The 16,750-nt window shown below is 45.8% G+C and overlaps 1 protein-coding gene across 1 annotated transcript; it reads left to right on the plus strand.

Annotated features, from left to right (window-relative positions):
- The first annotated feature begins 1,210 nt into the window (after nt 1-1,210).
- LOC133382450 (zinc finger protein 420-like) lies at nt 1,211-10,756 on the plus strand. Its single transcript, XM_061622173.1, has 2 exons — nt 1,211-1,316; nt 6,790-10,756. The coding sequence occupies exon 2, from the start codon at nt 7,335-7,337 to the stop codon at nt 8,823-8,825; it is 1,491 nt and encodes a 496-aa protein (XP_061478157.1). The 5' UTR covers nt 1,211-1,316; nt 6,790-7,334; the 3' UTR covers nt 8,826-10,756.
- The last annotated feature ends 5,994 nt before the right edge of the window (nt 10,757-16,750 follow it).

Consider the following 16,750-nt stretch of genomic DNA (forward strand, 5'->3'; position numbering starts at 1 on the left):
CTGGGAAAAACAGAAGGGAGTAGAAAGAGAGGAAGGCCAAATAAGAGATGGATTGATTCCATCAAGGAAGCCACAGACCTGAACTGACAAGATATGAACAGGGGAGTTCATGACAGATGCTCATGGAAGTCACTGATGCATAGGGTCGCCATAAGTCGTAATCGATGTGAGGGCACATAACAACAACAAACCTTCCACAGGGAATCTCACCTGGCCGATTTCCTGCCATGCAATCCAAAGGGAGGGGCGACTCCTGAAGCCTCTCCCCTCACTTTTTAAAAAAACCTCCTGCCTTTCTAGGACCTTTCCTCTACTCTCCCACTCACCTGCCACACTTCTGGTTCCTTTTCGAACACGGGGAGCCCTAGAGCAGTTCGCCGCCGCCCCTCCACTTCTCCACAAAGCGAACTCCATCCACAGCATCCATCTGTAATGCCTCGTAATGCGCAGCACTGCCTTTTTCCTTTGTGCAAGGAAGGAGGTCTTGCTCCCGGCCAGGGATGTTGGCAACCCACCCCGGGGTCCGCATGGTGGAGAGGCACAAAGAAATGAATGAATGAATGAATGGCCAGAGGTCAGCAGGAAAAGCCCCTCCTGAGTTCCTAGAGATTGCCAACTTCCACTATGGCAAAGGGAACTTCTCTTAGGGGCTTGGTGGCCCACTGATGTCCCATCCCCAAGGGCACCCAGACACCTGGATGTGGCTTTGATTTGAACTTCCTGACATTACGTTCCAGCTTTCTGTTTACCAACCCTTTCACCTGGATCCTGAAGGGACGCACGTCCACTCTTGTCTGTGCACAATAGGAGGAAAGTGTAGTTTAACTCTGCACTGTGTGAAGCAGTGCTTATTTTTTCTGTCCCGAATCTTCCGATATTCAGCTTCAATGGATGCCCGGGAGTTCTAGTGCAATTATTAAGAGTCTTTGGTAGATATATATTGCAGCTGAGTGAAGAATAACTGGCCAGTTAAGGCTGGTAGTGGAAAGAACAGACAAAGGTAAGGTTTATTACTATGAAGAGGTAAAATAAGACATGATGAAGGGGCTATGTGGCCTGCGCTCAGGGAGCCGTTACTGAGAACAAAGGAAGTTCTCTGCTTTCGAAAAGGAACCTGAAGTGTTGCTAGGTTCTCAGGTGAATGAGGGCAGCTTAAAGAAAGTGTGGGGGGAAGAGGAAGAGGAGGGGGCTTTCTCGAAGGGCGGGAGATATTCCGAGGGGCGGAGTGCTGGCAGTTGAGACCCTCCAGGAAGGGGAAACCCGCGTGGTCAGATCCCCTGGCAAAGGGCAGGCTGGTGCCTGGAGAGGACAAAGAGGTAAGGGGGGTTAATTTGCCTTTTTTGGTGGGGAGGAAGAGCCCCAAACTCCTCTCTGGGAATCCATGTAATCCAGCTGCAGTGCGGGGGCCAAACAGCTGCCAGGTTTGCATTGCACCATCCTGTTTAAATCTCTCTCCCTTTGGAGATCGACCCTCCCCGCCCAAGAGATGCGTGGGCAGCAGGCTAGCTAACCTTGCTTGGCTGAGGCGGGAGAAAAAGAGCCCCCCCCAAAGGAAGGAAGGGGTCCCCCTCACCAAGAATCCACCAGCTGCTGTCCAACTGACCACCACCACCACCCCCGCCCAAATTGCAGGCTTTTGATTGCAGGCTCTTCCCGCCCTCCCCTCTCTGAGCTCTGTCTAGTCTGGGAAGGGGTGGAAGAAGCAGCCTCCTTTGAGTGGGGGGCGGGAGGGGGGTAAATTGCCTTTAGGAAGAGGCTGGAGTGAACCAGAAAAGCTTCACCCGCTATTCCTTCGTTCATTCATTTCTTCGCACGATTCCTGCCTCTCCACCATGCGGTCGCCGGGGTGGGTTGCCGCCATGCCGGACGGGCACCGAGGCCTCCTCCCTTGCACGGAGGAGAAAGGCAGCGCTGGGCGCGGAGAGGCGCCTCGACGCCGGGCTACTGCTCGCCAGGGAGCCGCGACGTGCGTCTGGGGCGAGGGGCGCCCTCCTCCCGGCTGACGGCCAGGCCGACGCTACAGCGCGGCGGAGAGAAGCGGGACTGGCTCCCCGGGGAGCACCCCCGGCTCCTTTAGGGAGGGGTCCTGGGGACACCACGAGGTCCTCGACGCGAGGCTCATGGGAAGAGCCTCCCCAGCTTTGCCTCTGGCGCTGCGGGATGGCACAGATGCCCCCCCCCGGAAGGCACTGCGCCACCTTGCGGGCGTCACAGGCTGCTCCCTCTAGCCCTCTATTAATTAAGTCCCAAATCAAGAATCTGCAGCGCTGTTGAACACGGAGAAGGCAGCTGTGCTCTGGGCCCTTTTCAGACATCCGATCTGAGTCCCCCTGTCAGGCCACGAGCAGGAGAAATGCAGTGGGCTGTAGGTAAGGAGGCTACACTTGGTGATATTTACGGGGTCCTTGTAGCAGAGTTTTCTACTGTTTCTGCTGAGATTTTGATATTTTTTGCTGTCACCCATACAGTTACCTTAAGAACATAAGAACATAAGAAGAGCCTGCTGGATCAGGCCAGAGGTCCATCTAGTCCAGCATCCTGTTCTCACAGTGGCCAACCAGGTGCCTGGGGGAAGCCTGCAAGCAGGACCCGAGTGCAAGAACACTCTCCCCTCCTGAGGCTTCCGGCAACTGGTTTTCAGAAGCATGCTGCCTCTGACTAGGGTGGCAGAGCACAGCCATCACGGCTAGTAGCCATTGATAGCCCTGCCTTCCATGAATTTGTCTAATCTTCTTTTAAAGCCATCCAAGCTGGTGGCCATTACTGTGTCTTGTGGGAGCAAATTCCATAGTTTAACTATGTGCTGAGTAAAGAAGTACTTCCTTTTCTCCACACTAAACCTCCCCCCCCCCAGCTTGGTGTCCTTTGAGGAGGTGACCATGTGTCTGTCCAAGGAGGAGAGGGCTCTGCTGGATCTAGGCCAAAGGGCTCAGTAGAAAGAAGACTTGATGGAGATCTATGGGAATGTGCCTTCTCTGGGTACGGATCTTTCAGTCTGTTCCTTCTTTGGTATGGCTGAAAGGTATGAAGTCCTATTGTTCTGATTAGTTCCTGGGAAGGATGGAGCCAGAGAGGAAGGCTGTGTCCAGTAAGTCTGCCTGGCCATCCTGAGCCTTCCTGTGTCACCGTCTTCTGGCCTGGCAAGGACTGAAGGTTGAAGCAGCAGCTTCTCTCTCTGTGCTGGATCTTCTCTTCCCATTGCTGTGAGGGGAAGACTTCTGCCTTCTCCACTATACCAGTGAGGGGAAGACTTAATTTGATAGTACTGTGCTCACTGTTCCCAGTCGGTTTGACAACACTTCTGTCTCTCTCTCCCGGGAGCCACTTAATCCTGAGTCTGTCGTGATCACTGTGTCCCAAAATCCTTGAAACCCCCAAACCAACCTTGTAGTCACCAACTTCACCAGGGCTGGTAAATAATTAAAGCCAACCCTGTCAGGTAGGCCATGTTGCTACCACCCCTTCTGTCCACCAGTTTGGGCCAAACCCTAAGTTGATCGGATGTCCTCAGGGTTCCAAAGAGGCAAGCGCTAAAGACCAGACTCCCGCTTCTTGAAGCCCTGAGCAAAACAGCTAAACAGTAGCAAATAGCCCAAAGGCATGCTGGTTTCACTCAACAAGGCATACCAAATCACATCCACCAGTCAATATGAGGTCACTTTGTTAAAAATATAAGTGCATATGAAAGCGCAGCATGAAAATCCTGAAACCCAGAACACCCACAAGGCACAGGTAGAAATCTCCAATAAAGAGCAAAGGGCCATTGCAAACTGAAACACGAGATGAAAATAAAGAAACTGGCTATTACTAAGATTAAGACATGCCAACAAAGCTTAGGATAGGAAGAGACCTGACAGCAACAGCTGAGGGGCCTAATAGCCAATCAGGAGACCCCTGGAAGGTGGAATATTCCAGGGCCTTCTCCCGCCTTCTCATAGGTGTGCTCGCACAGCTAGCTGAGACTAAAGACTTTGAGTGCATGCAGGTGTCTTAATCCTGATCTTAGGGCTCATCTAGTGAGGAAAAACTGCTTCTCAGCAGAAAGATGTTACCCATAAGGCTGCATTCCAGTAGTAAGATGTTACCCACAATTCTTCATGGCAGAGCCATATTTTCAGGCTAAAGAAACAGGTTTTCTTGACAAGGTCACCAGTGGCAGTTCCTCTGGTCAGTTCCATGACCACCTCTTCTAGGGCACCATTATTTATGTAGAAATTTCACCTCTTCGTTGTGACAGGAACACACATGTAGCCAGTCAATGTGAGGTTAGCTGAAGTCACTCATTGCTACATTTCCTTTTTAGATAGTCCTTTGATTTCATTTTTCATCTCAATATCTCCCTGAGCATTTTGACTAGAGGGACAGTTACATATCCCCAGTGCTAAATTACAAGGCATTACAGATCTAAAGCGTTGATGCAGAGTGGAGGTACCTAATCATTACCTGAACCACAAGGCTATCTGGGCATAAGCAATGTGTGAGCCTCGCGGATGAGAAGACACACTAGGTGCTCAAAGGAAGGAATAGTTATACTAATTTTTCCTTTGACAAATACATAGAATGTAAGAATATAAGTTTATGTTATATACCTAAGCTTAATTTCTACCTATCACAATTATCAGAGAAAAGCAAAACCATTCTGTGTTATAGCAGAATGGTACATTCCTGTGATACCTGAATATATGAAAGAAATAGAATAAATTACAGCTTTGCAATTAACAAACATTATTGGCTGTATACTGTAGCCAGCATGGATTCTTCACATTCCTCCATGTTAAATTGAAATATCCCTCATGCCATTCTGCTGCTTCCCATAAGCAAAATCAAAAATCTTATAAAAGTTATAGTCCTGTACTCAGAAACGCTTGCTTAACAATCCTCTAAGTTTTCATGGCAATACATGAAACACTTAGAGAGAATTGAGAGTTCAATTTTTTTTAAAAAAAACCAGCCCATGTTCACAGAGTACCTGTGATCCTATGACTGACCTTGCAGCATAGTCTGACCTTCAGTTTCACCGGTCCTAAGCATGATTGAATGGGAGTAACTCACATTGCATGGGAGTAAATCCCATTAAACTCAATAAGCATGCAGATTATCAAACCTCCCCTCCCCTTCCCACATCCTCCCCCTCCCCCTTTCCCTCCCCCTTTCCCCTCCATTCCCTCCCCTTCTCCCCTCCCCACTCCAATTCCTGTCACTACCATCCCTGTTATATCCCAGGCCTCAGAGATGACTCCTCAATCCAAGCAACTCTTCTTGTGAACTTTGCCCAAATTTTAGCTCCTTTTCCCAGACTAGAGCCTTGGATTATGACATCCTCCTGGCCTCCTCTCATCCCTCTTTCCTGCTCCGGAACTTCTCCCTGCCTGCAACCGTTGGACTTCACTTTTGCATCTGACCCCGTTGGGTCAATGGACAGTTTCCTACACATCCGGATTTTCGTTTTCGTTGTCGCAGGAGCCCAACTGGGCTTACCCCTGCTTAGTTCATTACTGGGAGGCCCTATCCACCAACACTCTCAAGACACAGAATTGATGCTTTGATTAGATAGCTTTATTTCAAGCAGCTGCCTGGGAGGTTGTCCAGAGATACAATTCTCAAAACAAGCCCCCCGACATGAGTTTTAGACCAACTTATATACTTGTTCAAGGTTACATGATTACACAATTATCACATGATAATACATATGTCACTCATTCTCATACTTTGGCATGAGTTCCCAATACTTGGCATAAACTGTTGGTGTGTGTGGATATATTGCGTGTCCAGGACTTTACAATTGATGAGCAAGGCGTGCAGAGATCCACAGACAAAGAACTTGGTTTAAGAGTCCTTTACTTCGGACATTAGGGCATACAAGCATACAAGCGGTTTCACTTTCCCTCCACAGAGCTGCTTTCTTCACAGAACACAAAACACTCACAGAAGTCCAAACCACCACAGAAGGCTGCCAAGGCTGCCAAGCCTATATCTCTGTCGGTTGCCTTGACAGCACCAGGTGCTGGCCTTGAGCCCTGCCGTGCCAAGGCTCTCTGCAAGACTCTGCAAGCAGCTTAACCCCCGCTTTGCTCTTCCTTGCTTTCAGGCTTGATGGAAACTCTAGTGCCAGTCATGCCTATGAGTCAACATAAACAAGTAACTAAATCCTAAGAAAATATGCAGTGTCAAGTTGACTTTTTCACTTCCTTTCAAACAAAGATCTCTCTTTACCCCTCCTCATTTCCTTTATGACTCCCTTGACAAAATATGCCAAGCAAGCAAGCATTTTGATACGTTATATCATTCAGCTTTTGCCTTAGTTCCTTGCACAGCATTTTCACCATCTATTTTAAACAAATTGAGGCCTAGCCATTTTGGAAGGCTCACTAAAGCCTGAACCAATGTACAATTTCGCCCACATTGTTGATGTCTAAATGGGAGATAATGGGTTCATTGAGGGACAGGCTATAACGGGAACAGGTGTTCCATTGCTAAATACCTGCCCTTCTTAGACTATATTCAGAAGTTGCAGGTAAAATATAGACATGAATGGGTATGAAGTGGTGAGCGATTCCCTCCCAGTACATCACACCACCACAAGCCTGTGTAGCATTGGTCTTGGGGCACCACTGCCTTTGTATCTCACCACCTACTCTTTGGGCCATTACCAAATTTCATTTTCATTATATAATCTGAATATTTGAATATACAGAAGTCAGTAATTGTGTTTGATCCCTGATCCAATCATTTCTCTTTACCTTGAACTCCTAACAGGTTTTTCTTTTTCTTTCTAATTTTTCCAAACAGGTGAAGGGCAGGAGAAAAAGCATTATATGGATTCCTTTGGAAACAGGCAAGCACAAAATGGGAATAGAAGGGGACTTAAAAGGCAGAAGGATAAACCAATGAAAGACGAAATCGTGTACTTTGCAGGATGCTGTTATTGATGAACTCTTGATCCCATAGGAAGATCACAAAGGAAAAGAAAGGGAAAGTGTCCAGTGTGGGGAAAAATATTAAAAAGTAAGCCAAAGTAAAATTGTGGAACCTACAGAGGGGAGAAAGCATATGAGTGCATGGAATGTAGAAAGAGGTTCAGTGTGAGTTCTCACCTTACTTTGCATCAAAGAACCCACACAGAGGAGAAACAATATGAATGCATGGAGTGTGGAAAAAGCTCCAGTCAGAAGTGCCACCTTACTCACCATAAATGTATGCATGCAGAGGAGAAACTGCATGAATGAATGTAGTGTGGAAAGTCCATCCATATAAGAAGTAAGCTTACTTTATATCAAAGAACCCATAAAGGGAAGAAAACATATATATGTATTAAATGTGGAAAGAGAGTCAGTATGAGAAATAAGGTTACTTTACATCAAAGAATCCACCCAGGAGAGAAACCATATGAATGCATAGAGTGTGGAAAAAGTTTCAGTCGGAGCCAACACCTTTCTGCACATCACAGAACCCACACAGGAGAGAAACCATATAAATGTATGGATTGTGGAAAAACCTTTAGTGCGAGCTGCAAACTTACTTTGCATCAAAGAACCCACACAGGAGAGAAACCATATGTATGCATGGAATGTGGAAAGAGTTTCAGTTGTAGTGGAAGCCTTACATCCCATCAAAGTACTCACTCAGGAGTGAAACCATATATATGCCTAGAGTGTGGAAAAAGTTTCAGATGGAGCCACCACCTTACTTCACATCACAGAACCCACACAGGGGAGAAGCCATATAAGTGTCTGGAGTGTGGGAAGAGTTTCAGTCGTAGTGGAAACCTTACTTTACATCAAAGAATTCACACAGGAGAAAAACCCTATAAATGTATGGAATGTGGAAAGACCTTTAGTGCGAGCTGCAAACTTACTTTGCATCACAGAACCCACACAGGAGAGAAACCATATGTATGCATGGAATGTGGAAAGAGTTTCAGTTGTAGTGGAAGCCTTACTTTACATCAAAGAATCCACACAGGGGAGAAGCCATATGAATGTATGGAATGTGGAAAAAACTTCAGAAGTAGAGGACAGTTAACTAAACATGAAAGAACCCACACAGGAGAGAAACCACACAAAAGTTTGGAGTGTGGAAAGAGCTTTAGTGTAATCTATAGACTGCATCAAAGAACCCACACAGGAGAGAAATCGTATAGATGCATAGAGTGTGGAAAAAGTTTCATTCGGAGCGAACACCTTACTTCACATCACAGAATCCACACAGGGGAGAAGCCATATAAGTGTCTGGAGTGTGGAAAGAGTTTTACTCATAGTGGAAGCCTTACTTCACATCAAAGAATCCACACTGGGGAGAAGCCATATAAATGTACGGAATGTGGAAAAAGCTTCAGATGTAGAGGAGATTTAACTAAACATGAAAGAACCCACACAGGAGAGAAATCATATATATGCCTACAGTGTGGGAAAAGTTTTATTCGGAGCGAACACCTTACTTCACATCACAGAATCCACACAGGGGAGAAGCCATATAAGTGTCTGGAGTGTGGAAACAGTTTCAGGCATAGTGGAAGCCTTACTTCACATCAAAGAATCCACACAGGGGAGAAGCCATATAAATGTATGGAATGTGGAAAAAGCTTCAGATGTAGAGGAGATTTAACTAAACATGAAAGAATGCACACAGGAGACAAACCATACAAATGTTTAGAGTGTGGAAAGAGCTTTAGTGTGAACTCTAAACTTACGTTGCATCAAAGAACCCACACAGGAGAGAAACCATATGAATGCATGGAATGTGGAAAGAGCTTCAGTGATAGTAGAAACCTTTCCTCCCATCAAAGAACCCACACAGGAGAGAAGCCACATAAGTGTCTGGAGTAACATCTTACTGCACACCAAAGAACCCACACAGGGAAGGAAAGAAAAATGTATGAAGTGTGGAAAGAACTTCTGTCATAGCGAAAGCATTACTTTGTATCAGATGAAGTGGCTGCATCATGGCCCTACCTTCAGATTATGTTCCTGGGACATTATCCCTGCTCCTAGAAACTGTTGACATGGACTCTAACATAAACAGTAAGCAAGGTTCATTACTGACTGGCTTGTTTGGCCTTTGTAATAAAACGAAGACGGGTGTTGCTGTCAGATATTAGCTTATACTATTTGGGCAGATACAATTCACTAAACCTTAATGTGGGTAAGATTACTAGATTGCAACCTGCCCTGGGGCCTGATGATGAAGAGAAGGTAGTAGTAGTAATGGTAATAATAATAATAGGCCCCCTAGTCTTTTTGCCTGAGTAGATGTGGGGACAGAGTTGACTTCTGTGCTTGTTACAGGGTTTAATCATTTTCTTTGTTTCTCTGTAGAGTGGATCATCATTGCTGATGGGCTGTTGTTTCAAATTAGGGTGTTGTTTGTTGACAAGGAGAAGCCTATCCCTGAAGCCCTGTGCGAGGGAGGTGGAATATTATAATGACATTTACAAAAGGAACAGTACTGAGAAGCAGGCCGTTTCTAGATTTTACCAAAACAAACTTTTAGAAGATGAGTTTCACCTCACACTGAGAAAGAGTGTTGTGTACTGGTTAGAGAGTCAGACTGGAAGTGTGGCAACTGGGGTTCAAATCCTTGCTCGGTCGTGAAGCTCACTAGATAACCCTAGGACAGCTAGGTGAGCCTAACCTACCTCACAGGGTTGTTGTGAGGATAAAATTGGGAGGGGGAGGGCCATGTTTGTATGCAACCTTGAGCTCCTTGGTGGAAAGGACAGGTTTCTTTCTTAACCTGGTTACAGGTTTAAGATACAGAATGATTGTTTGGTGCTTCTTAACTGGGCCTCATGGGTAGGAAATAGTGGTAAACCTGAGACCCCATCAGAGTTGGCATCCCCTACAGGTAAAAAAAGGGGGTAGATAGGTAAGTGTGAGAGAGAAAGGGTAGGAGAGAGAGAGCTGTTTTTCAGCTGGGACTACACAGACAAAGTGCAAACTCTAAGATGGCTAAAAGGCCTCTTGGTCTTGCAGGGGCTGTCTCTGAGGATCTGTTGTGGCATGGCAGATCTTCCGCCTTGTCCAAGAATGGGAAACTGCACTAAAGTCCATTAGACCCAGAATTCCTATTTCCATCAGGTGACAGACAGCTACCATGGAAAAACCCCAAAGAGAACATAGGGAGAGTTAAGTTTCCAAGTCCAGTTTTAATTAATCCCAATATAGTAGGTTGTAATCTTGGCATAAAATAGCTGTTCCATCTTTTGGCTTAGGATGCATTATTTGCATTCTGTTTCATTTTTCCGTGTACTTGTTGCATTTTATTTTACTGGCAAACACCGTTTCCAATCAGCTTCCACTTTCTGGCCATATCTCCTCACCATTCAGCCAGTTTAATAAAATAAGTTCTTTTGGGTTTGGGTGCGTGATTCACTTGCCATTGGCAGTGGGGTTAGTGTGTTCAGTGTCTGCGTCTTTGCCAGCTGTTGCCCATAACTTCTGGCATGGTGCAAAAACTTCTGGCAGCAATTGTAACTCTCTCCCTACACTCAGTGCAAACTGAAAGAATTGTGACCTTGCACAACCTTATAGTGGATGACACACAAGCAAATAAACATCACTCTGAATGGGATCTGTACAGCCTGTTATGACCCCCAACCTGCTGTTCTTTATTTTCGTTCAACTAGAGACAGGAGACAACGTCAACTTGTTCCAGAGATTTATGGTGCGAGGAATTTTGTAAAAATATATATATATATTTCAGCAGTCTGGACATTTTCAGTTAAAATTTAAATGTCACATTTCTTTAAATTGCAATCATTTACTCTTAAAATACATTTCATGACATTTCTTTATTTAAATAAATGTGATTAATTATTTAGAATGAAGATTAAAAATGTCCTTTTGCATGATTTTTGTTGTTGTTATGTGCCTCCAAGTCGACCACGACCCATGGTGACGCTATGAATCAGCGACCTCCAAGAGCATCTGTCATGAACCACCCTGTTCAGATCTTGTAAGTTCAGGTCTGTGGCTTCCTTGATGGAATCAATCCGTCTCTTGTCTGGCCTTCCTCTTATTCTACTCCCGTTTTTCCCAACATGATTGTCTTTTCTAGTGACTCATGACTTCTCATGACGTGTCCAAAGTATGATAACCTCAGTTTCATTATTTTAGCTTCTAGTGATAGTTCTGGTTTAATTTGTTCTAACACCCAATTCAGGTCTCCTGCTCCCCTGGTGCATTCACTATAGCTGCCCAATTTCCCAGCTTTTTAAAGTTTGATAGAAATATAATTTGGTTATAGGTACATTCTTAAACCACAAGGCTTTTTGCCTATTAGTGAATAACACATATGTTACACGTAGCATACATAATACACCCGGACCTAGGACAGTAGGTTTAAATCGGCGTAGGCAAACATATAATGATGGCTACAGAGCTTTCTTGGCCTGTTTTAAGTATGAGACCTCTGTATTAAACACTCTGGTTGAGGATTCCTGGCCTGAGTTGGCACAGAAGTTACAGGGGTATCAAAGGTTATCGTGTTTAGGAATGCAGGAAGGTGCCTTATACTGTCACATCCATTGGTCCATCTAGCCCAGTATTGTCTACACTGACTGGCAGCAGCTCCCCAGGGTTCCAGGCAGGAGCTCTCTCCCATATCTTCCTGAAGATGACAATCGGGACTGAACCTGGGACCTTCTGCATGCATGGCAGATGCTCAACCACTGATTTTTTATTTTTTGGGGGGGGGGGACCTTTCACCCTGCAGATGCTATTGGGCTCCAACTCTCATCGTCCCTCCCCATTGGCTCTGCTGGCTGGGGCTGATGGGAGGTGGGGTCCAATAACATCTCAAGGGCCAGAAGGTCCCCACCTTGCCTGAGGCTGTTCATGGTGGCCGAGAGAGGCACAAAGACAACTGGGGACTGAAGTGGGTGCCGAAGAACTGACTGGGTCCATCTGGTGAGTGAGCTGAGATGCAGCAATTTGCTTGAGTGTTGGGAAGGAGCAGGTTGGGAGGAAAATAAATTTATTACTATTATTATATCCTGGTCTTTCTGCCAGGAAAAAACCAGGGTGGGACACTAAAACTTTCCCTTGTTCATGCTTCTCACATTCCATGTTCCTATTGTGTGCGTTGTACCACTCCGGACTCTCCTTTTGCATCTGTGCGCATCAGCCTCTGGGCTTCCTTTTGGCTTTGACCCAGCTGCATCGTAAGTCACAGCACTACTTGTCCTTGTCCTTTGTTCTTCCCCAGTAGCTCGGTGAGTGCCTTCTGACCTGGGGGACTCATCTTCCAGCACTATCTTGTGTTGCATTTTGTATACTCTGTTCATAGGGTTTTTGTGGTAAGAGGTATTCAGAGGTGGTTTACCATTGCCTTCCTCTGCATTTGGATGCATCTTAGTCTGGTGTCTCAGCTTTGACCATTCCACCTTGGGTGTCCCTGCTAGGGAGACTAGCCTCTTGGTCTAGACGCCTGACGGCATTGCTCTCAGCTTCTTCAACACTCTCAAACCCCCTCACTCTGGAACTCCCTGTCCCTTGACATCATACAGTGTACACTGCGCAGAGAGTTTTTAAAATATTAAGGTAAATATTTCTATTTCTAAAATATTTAGAAATGCTTTGAGATAAAATGAAATATACACAAAAGTTAGCAGCAAGGACAAGAGGTCATGATGTTTCTTAGTCTTATTTCATACCCCCTTGTGAGTTTATAAACGTTTTAAAATGTCTCTGGTTATCATACTTTGGACACATAATGAGAAGATATGATTCACTAGAAAAGTCAATAATGCTGGGAAAAACAGAAAGGAGTAGAAAAAGAGGAAGGCCAAACAAGAGATGGATTGATTCCATAAAGGAAGCCACAGACCTGAACTTACAGGATCTGAACAAGGTAGTTCATGACAGATGCAGTTGGAGATTTCTGATTCATAGGGTCGCCGTAAGTCATAATCGACTTGAAGGCACATAATTCCTGGAGGTATGACAATTCAACAGATTAAACTTCATTCATGTAAGTTAACAATCTCTCTGGATGGAGCACGAGTGTGGGGGAGGTCACAGTCTTTCCCCTGTCCTGGCCCTCGCATCATAAGAACATAAGAAGAGCCTGCTGGATCAGGCCAGTGGCCCATCTAGTCCAGCATCCTGTTCTCACAGTGGCCATCCAGGTACCTGGGGAAAGTCAGCAAGCAGGACCTGAGTGCCAGAACACTCTCCCCTCCTGAGGCTTCCGGCAAGTGGTTTTCAGAAACATACTGCATCCTTCCAGTGGGGTGTGTGGATTGGCTAGCACTGTACACCTCTCCCCCTCATACCCCTCCTAGAAATGTAGCTGCCCCACCTAACAAGAAAGCCTGACTACAGCGCTGGGAGGGGGTTTAAACTGAGACAGAATCTGCATCTGAGATCCTCTGCCTTTAAAATGGCGGCAGGCAGCCAGCTGAATTTTGTATTATTTATTTCTTAATTATGAACATTGCACCCTTGGCTCCGAGTCCAATACCTGCTCTGCCATGAAAGTGCCCCAGAGTCAGCCGAGGCCAATGTGCCACTCTCGCTCAGCCTCACCTGCCTGACTACAGCCTAGCTGAAGGAGGACAGCTGTTCCCCAGATACAGGTGGGGCCGTGGGGAGGCTTTGGATTTATCCTGAGTGAGCTTCTGCCCCGGGTTGCTTCTTGCTCCTAGAGAGCTAAGTTCCTCCATGCGCAAGGGAGGATGGGTAGAATTCCCAAGCAGCTCAACTGCCTGCCTGCCTGCCCAGAGGAGACGCAGGTTTGGGGTCCTTCACCATCTGAAGCAAATCTACAGGCCCGGAGAGGTTCCTGCTCCCCACCAATTTCAGTTCATAAACCAAAAGAAATTGTTAAAGTGTCTCTGGGTGCAAAGATGAAGAGGGGCGTGTCTGAAAATGAGGAAATGGACTGCCTGCAAGTCGATCCTGACTTATGGCAACCCTCTGAATAGGGCTTTCATGGTAAGCGGTATTCAGAGGGGGTTTCCCATTGCCTCCCTCTGAGGCTAGTCCTCCCCAGCTGGCTAGGGCCTGCGCAGCTTGCCACAGCTGCACAAGCCAGCCCCTTCCTTGTCCACAACTGCCAGCTGGGGGGCAACTGGGCTGCTTGGGACTCTGCAGTTTGCCCACGGCTGCACAGGTGGCAGGGCGCGTAACCCCTGAGCCGCTCCCTGTGGGGGTGATGGCTGCGCATGTGTGTAAAGCTGTCCAACCTTCATTCACTGGAGAAGTCTTGTCAGGCAGAAGTCTCTTTCCTAGCCTCATCTGGAGATCTTGGGGACTGAACCTCAACCTTCTTCGTGCAAAGCAGATGCTCCACCACTGAGCTATGGCCCTTCCCTAAAAGGAACCCCAACTTCAAAGACCAGAACACCCCAATCTCCCCTAAAACACAGCCAATGTGCCAGGATAACAACAGTGGACTGCACGTTAAAGTTGTTGTTGGCTCCTACCCTAAACTACGCCCATCCCTTCAGCAAACTGCACATCACAATAGTGCATTACTTTGCAGGGCTGGTGTAACTGATCCTTAGCCACAGTCTTGCTCCCTGCAAAATGGGTATAATTATGTTGGACCTTTTTGTGCATTGGCATTAACAGAGAATTTTTTAAAAATGTTTATAAACTCACAAGGGGGTATGAGATAAGACTGAGTAAGAAACATCATGCCCTCTTGTCCTTGCTAACTTTTGTGTGTATTTTATTTTATCTCAAAGCATTTCTAAATATTTTAGAAATAGAAATATTTACCTTAACATTTTAAAAAGTCTGCACAGTGTACACTATGTATGCTGTTTTAATCTCCATTAACACAAAAATGCAACCTAAATTACTGTATAAAAACATATAACACTGATTCAGGGGTTTATGACCCTCAGTTACAGCTGCACTAAAATAGTAGAGACCACATTTTGTCTGCAGCGCACTACCAGCAATCGCATCTCCACCAGGAAAGACTGGCAGAAAAAGCTTAAAGACAGACCTAGATCTACTTTCATCAATTATTTCTTTATTTTTATTTAACAGAATTTGTATACCGCTTAACTGTAAAATCCGTAAGCAGCTGACATGAAACACACATTAGAATTATCAACAAAAGTCAGCACTTAAAAACAAGATAACCTCAAGAATTTCAAGATACATATAAAAGCAGGAGTCGAAAAAATAAAGTGATAAAATTGCATATTGCAATACATATCAACATTGCATGTTTGGATATGCTTGCCAAAATAAAAACATTTTTCAGCGGGTGCAAGTCAATGTAGTCGAAGGCACCTGGCTGGTGTCAAGGGCCAGGGAGTTCCAGAGTGTAGGTGCTGCCATGTTAAAAGATTCATAAAAGATTATGTGGCCCTCTGATTGGAGAGAAATGTCAAGTCATTGCTACGAAACATGGAAAAGTGCCAGCAGGTGAGGCTCTTGCAAAACAAACGGGAACAGCGGTTGCACCTTTTGCCTCATATCTTAGGTTCCACAAATGCTAGAAATTAAGATCTTATTAAAAAGAAGAATCTGGGAATTAACAAACAGCCTGTGGGGACCCCCCCCCCATTTTTACAATGCTGAAGGGAAATGTGCAGGGACTCCCCCCTTCCCTTTTGTGACTGGCACATCTCAAAGGTTTTAATCCTGGCTGTCCAATCACAGTGCTTTGCAGGAGATGCTGATGGAAATCATCCATTGGTTTCCTGTGCTTGGCTGCTCTCTTGGTCTGCAAGGTTCACGGTGGTGGTCCCTGGCGTGTTTGTGAACCGTGGCAGGGACAGCAGCCGCTCGGCTTCACACTACATGGTGGTGTGAGGTGGATCTCCTTTCCAGCCTACCTCCTTGGTGGCTAGCGTAGCAGTCCACATTTCCCTTGTCTCGCTTTCTTCCTTCTAAATCTGTTTCATCTTGGAGGTGCAAATGACTGGATATGGAAAGCCTTGTTAGCAGCCGAGCTGAATGCCGGCAGAAGCTGGGCTGCAGCAGAATCCCTGTTGGAGGAGCCCACTTCACCCTGGATACAATCACACCGAGACGCTGGCCTTGAGCAAACAGCAAAGCTAGCATTTAGTAAAGGAAATACAGGTTGATAGGATAGATCCCTCGTTCTGGCTAACTAGGGTGGGAATGCAACAAAGCATGCTTGCTCCTGCATTTAAGAGTATCGGTCCATCGTGGGATGGAGGATCAACACAGGTTAAAGGGGAAAAGATTGTCTAGGAAGCATGGAGTTTCTTCTCTATGTCTACTCTTTCCCACACAGACACATCAGCCTTTGGTGCAAGCTCAGTTGCCCCTAACAACTCCAGCAAAGCCTCGATGAGGAGGGGAATGGTAAAGTCAACTGGGCAAGCAACAACTTGGCAAAGAGCACTCTTCCTTTCCAGCACTTTCTGTCATTCTCCCCTTACACCCTCCACATTTCCTTCCCCCTATTTTGCAGCCCCCTTTAATGTACCGTGGCACACATGCCCACCCCCTTGAAGCACAACAGGATGAGAGAAAATTTGCAAAGGCACAAACATCTTCAAATCCACATTTAACTCTCGTTTGGATGAGCCTTAATACATTTATAAAGTTTTGCTAAAGGACTCGAGAAGGACTAATGAAACACGGGTTCTAGATGAAGCATCCATCATTCTGTACAGAAATTTTTAAAATGCTAAGTGGTTTATAAATGCTTTTAAACAAATACATAAATCATATTTATATCATTGCATGCTCCACCATTCTCTGAGACATTCCAGAGGCACCATAATATAGAATCCTTCAGAAGCTCAGTCCACACTCTA

The sequence above is a fragment of the Rhineura floridana genome, chromosome 3 (genome assembly GCF_030035675.1).
Source record: "Rhineura floridana isolate rRhiFlo1 chromosome 3, rRhiFlo1.hap2, whole genome shotgun sequence".
Taxonomy (NCBI): Eukaryota; Metazoa; Chordata; class Lepidosauria; order Squamata; family Rhineuridae; genus Rhineura; species Rhineura floridana.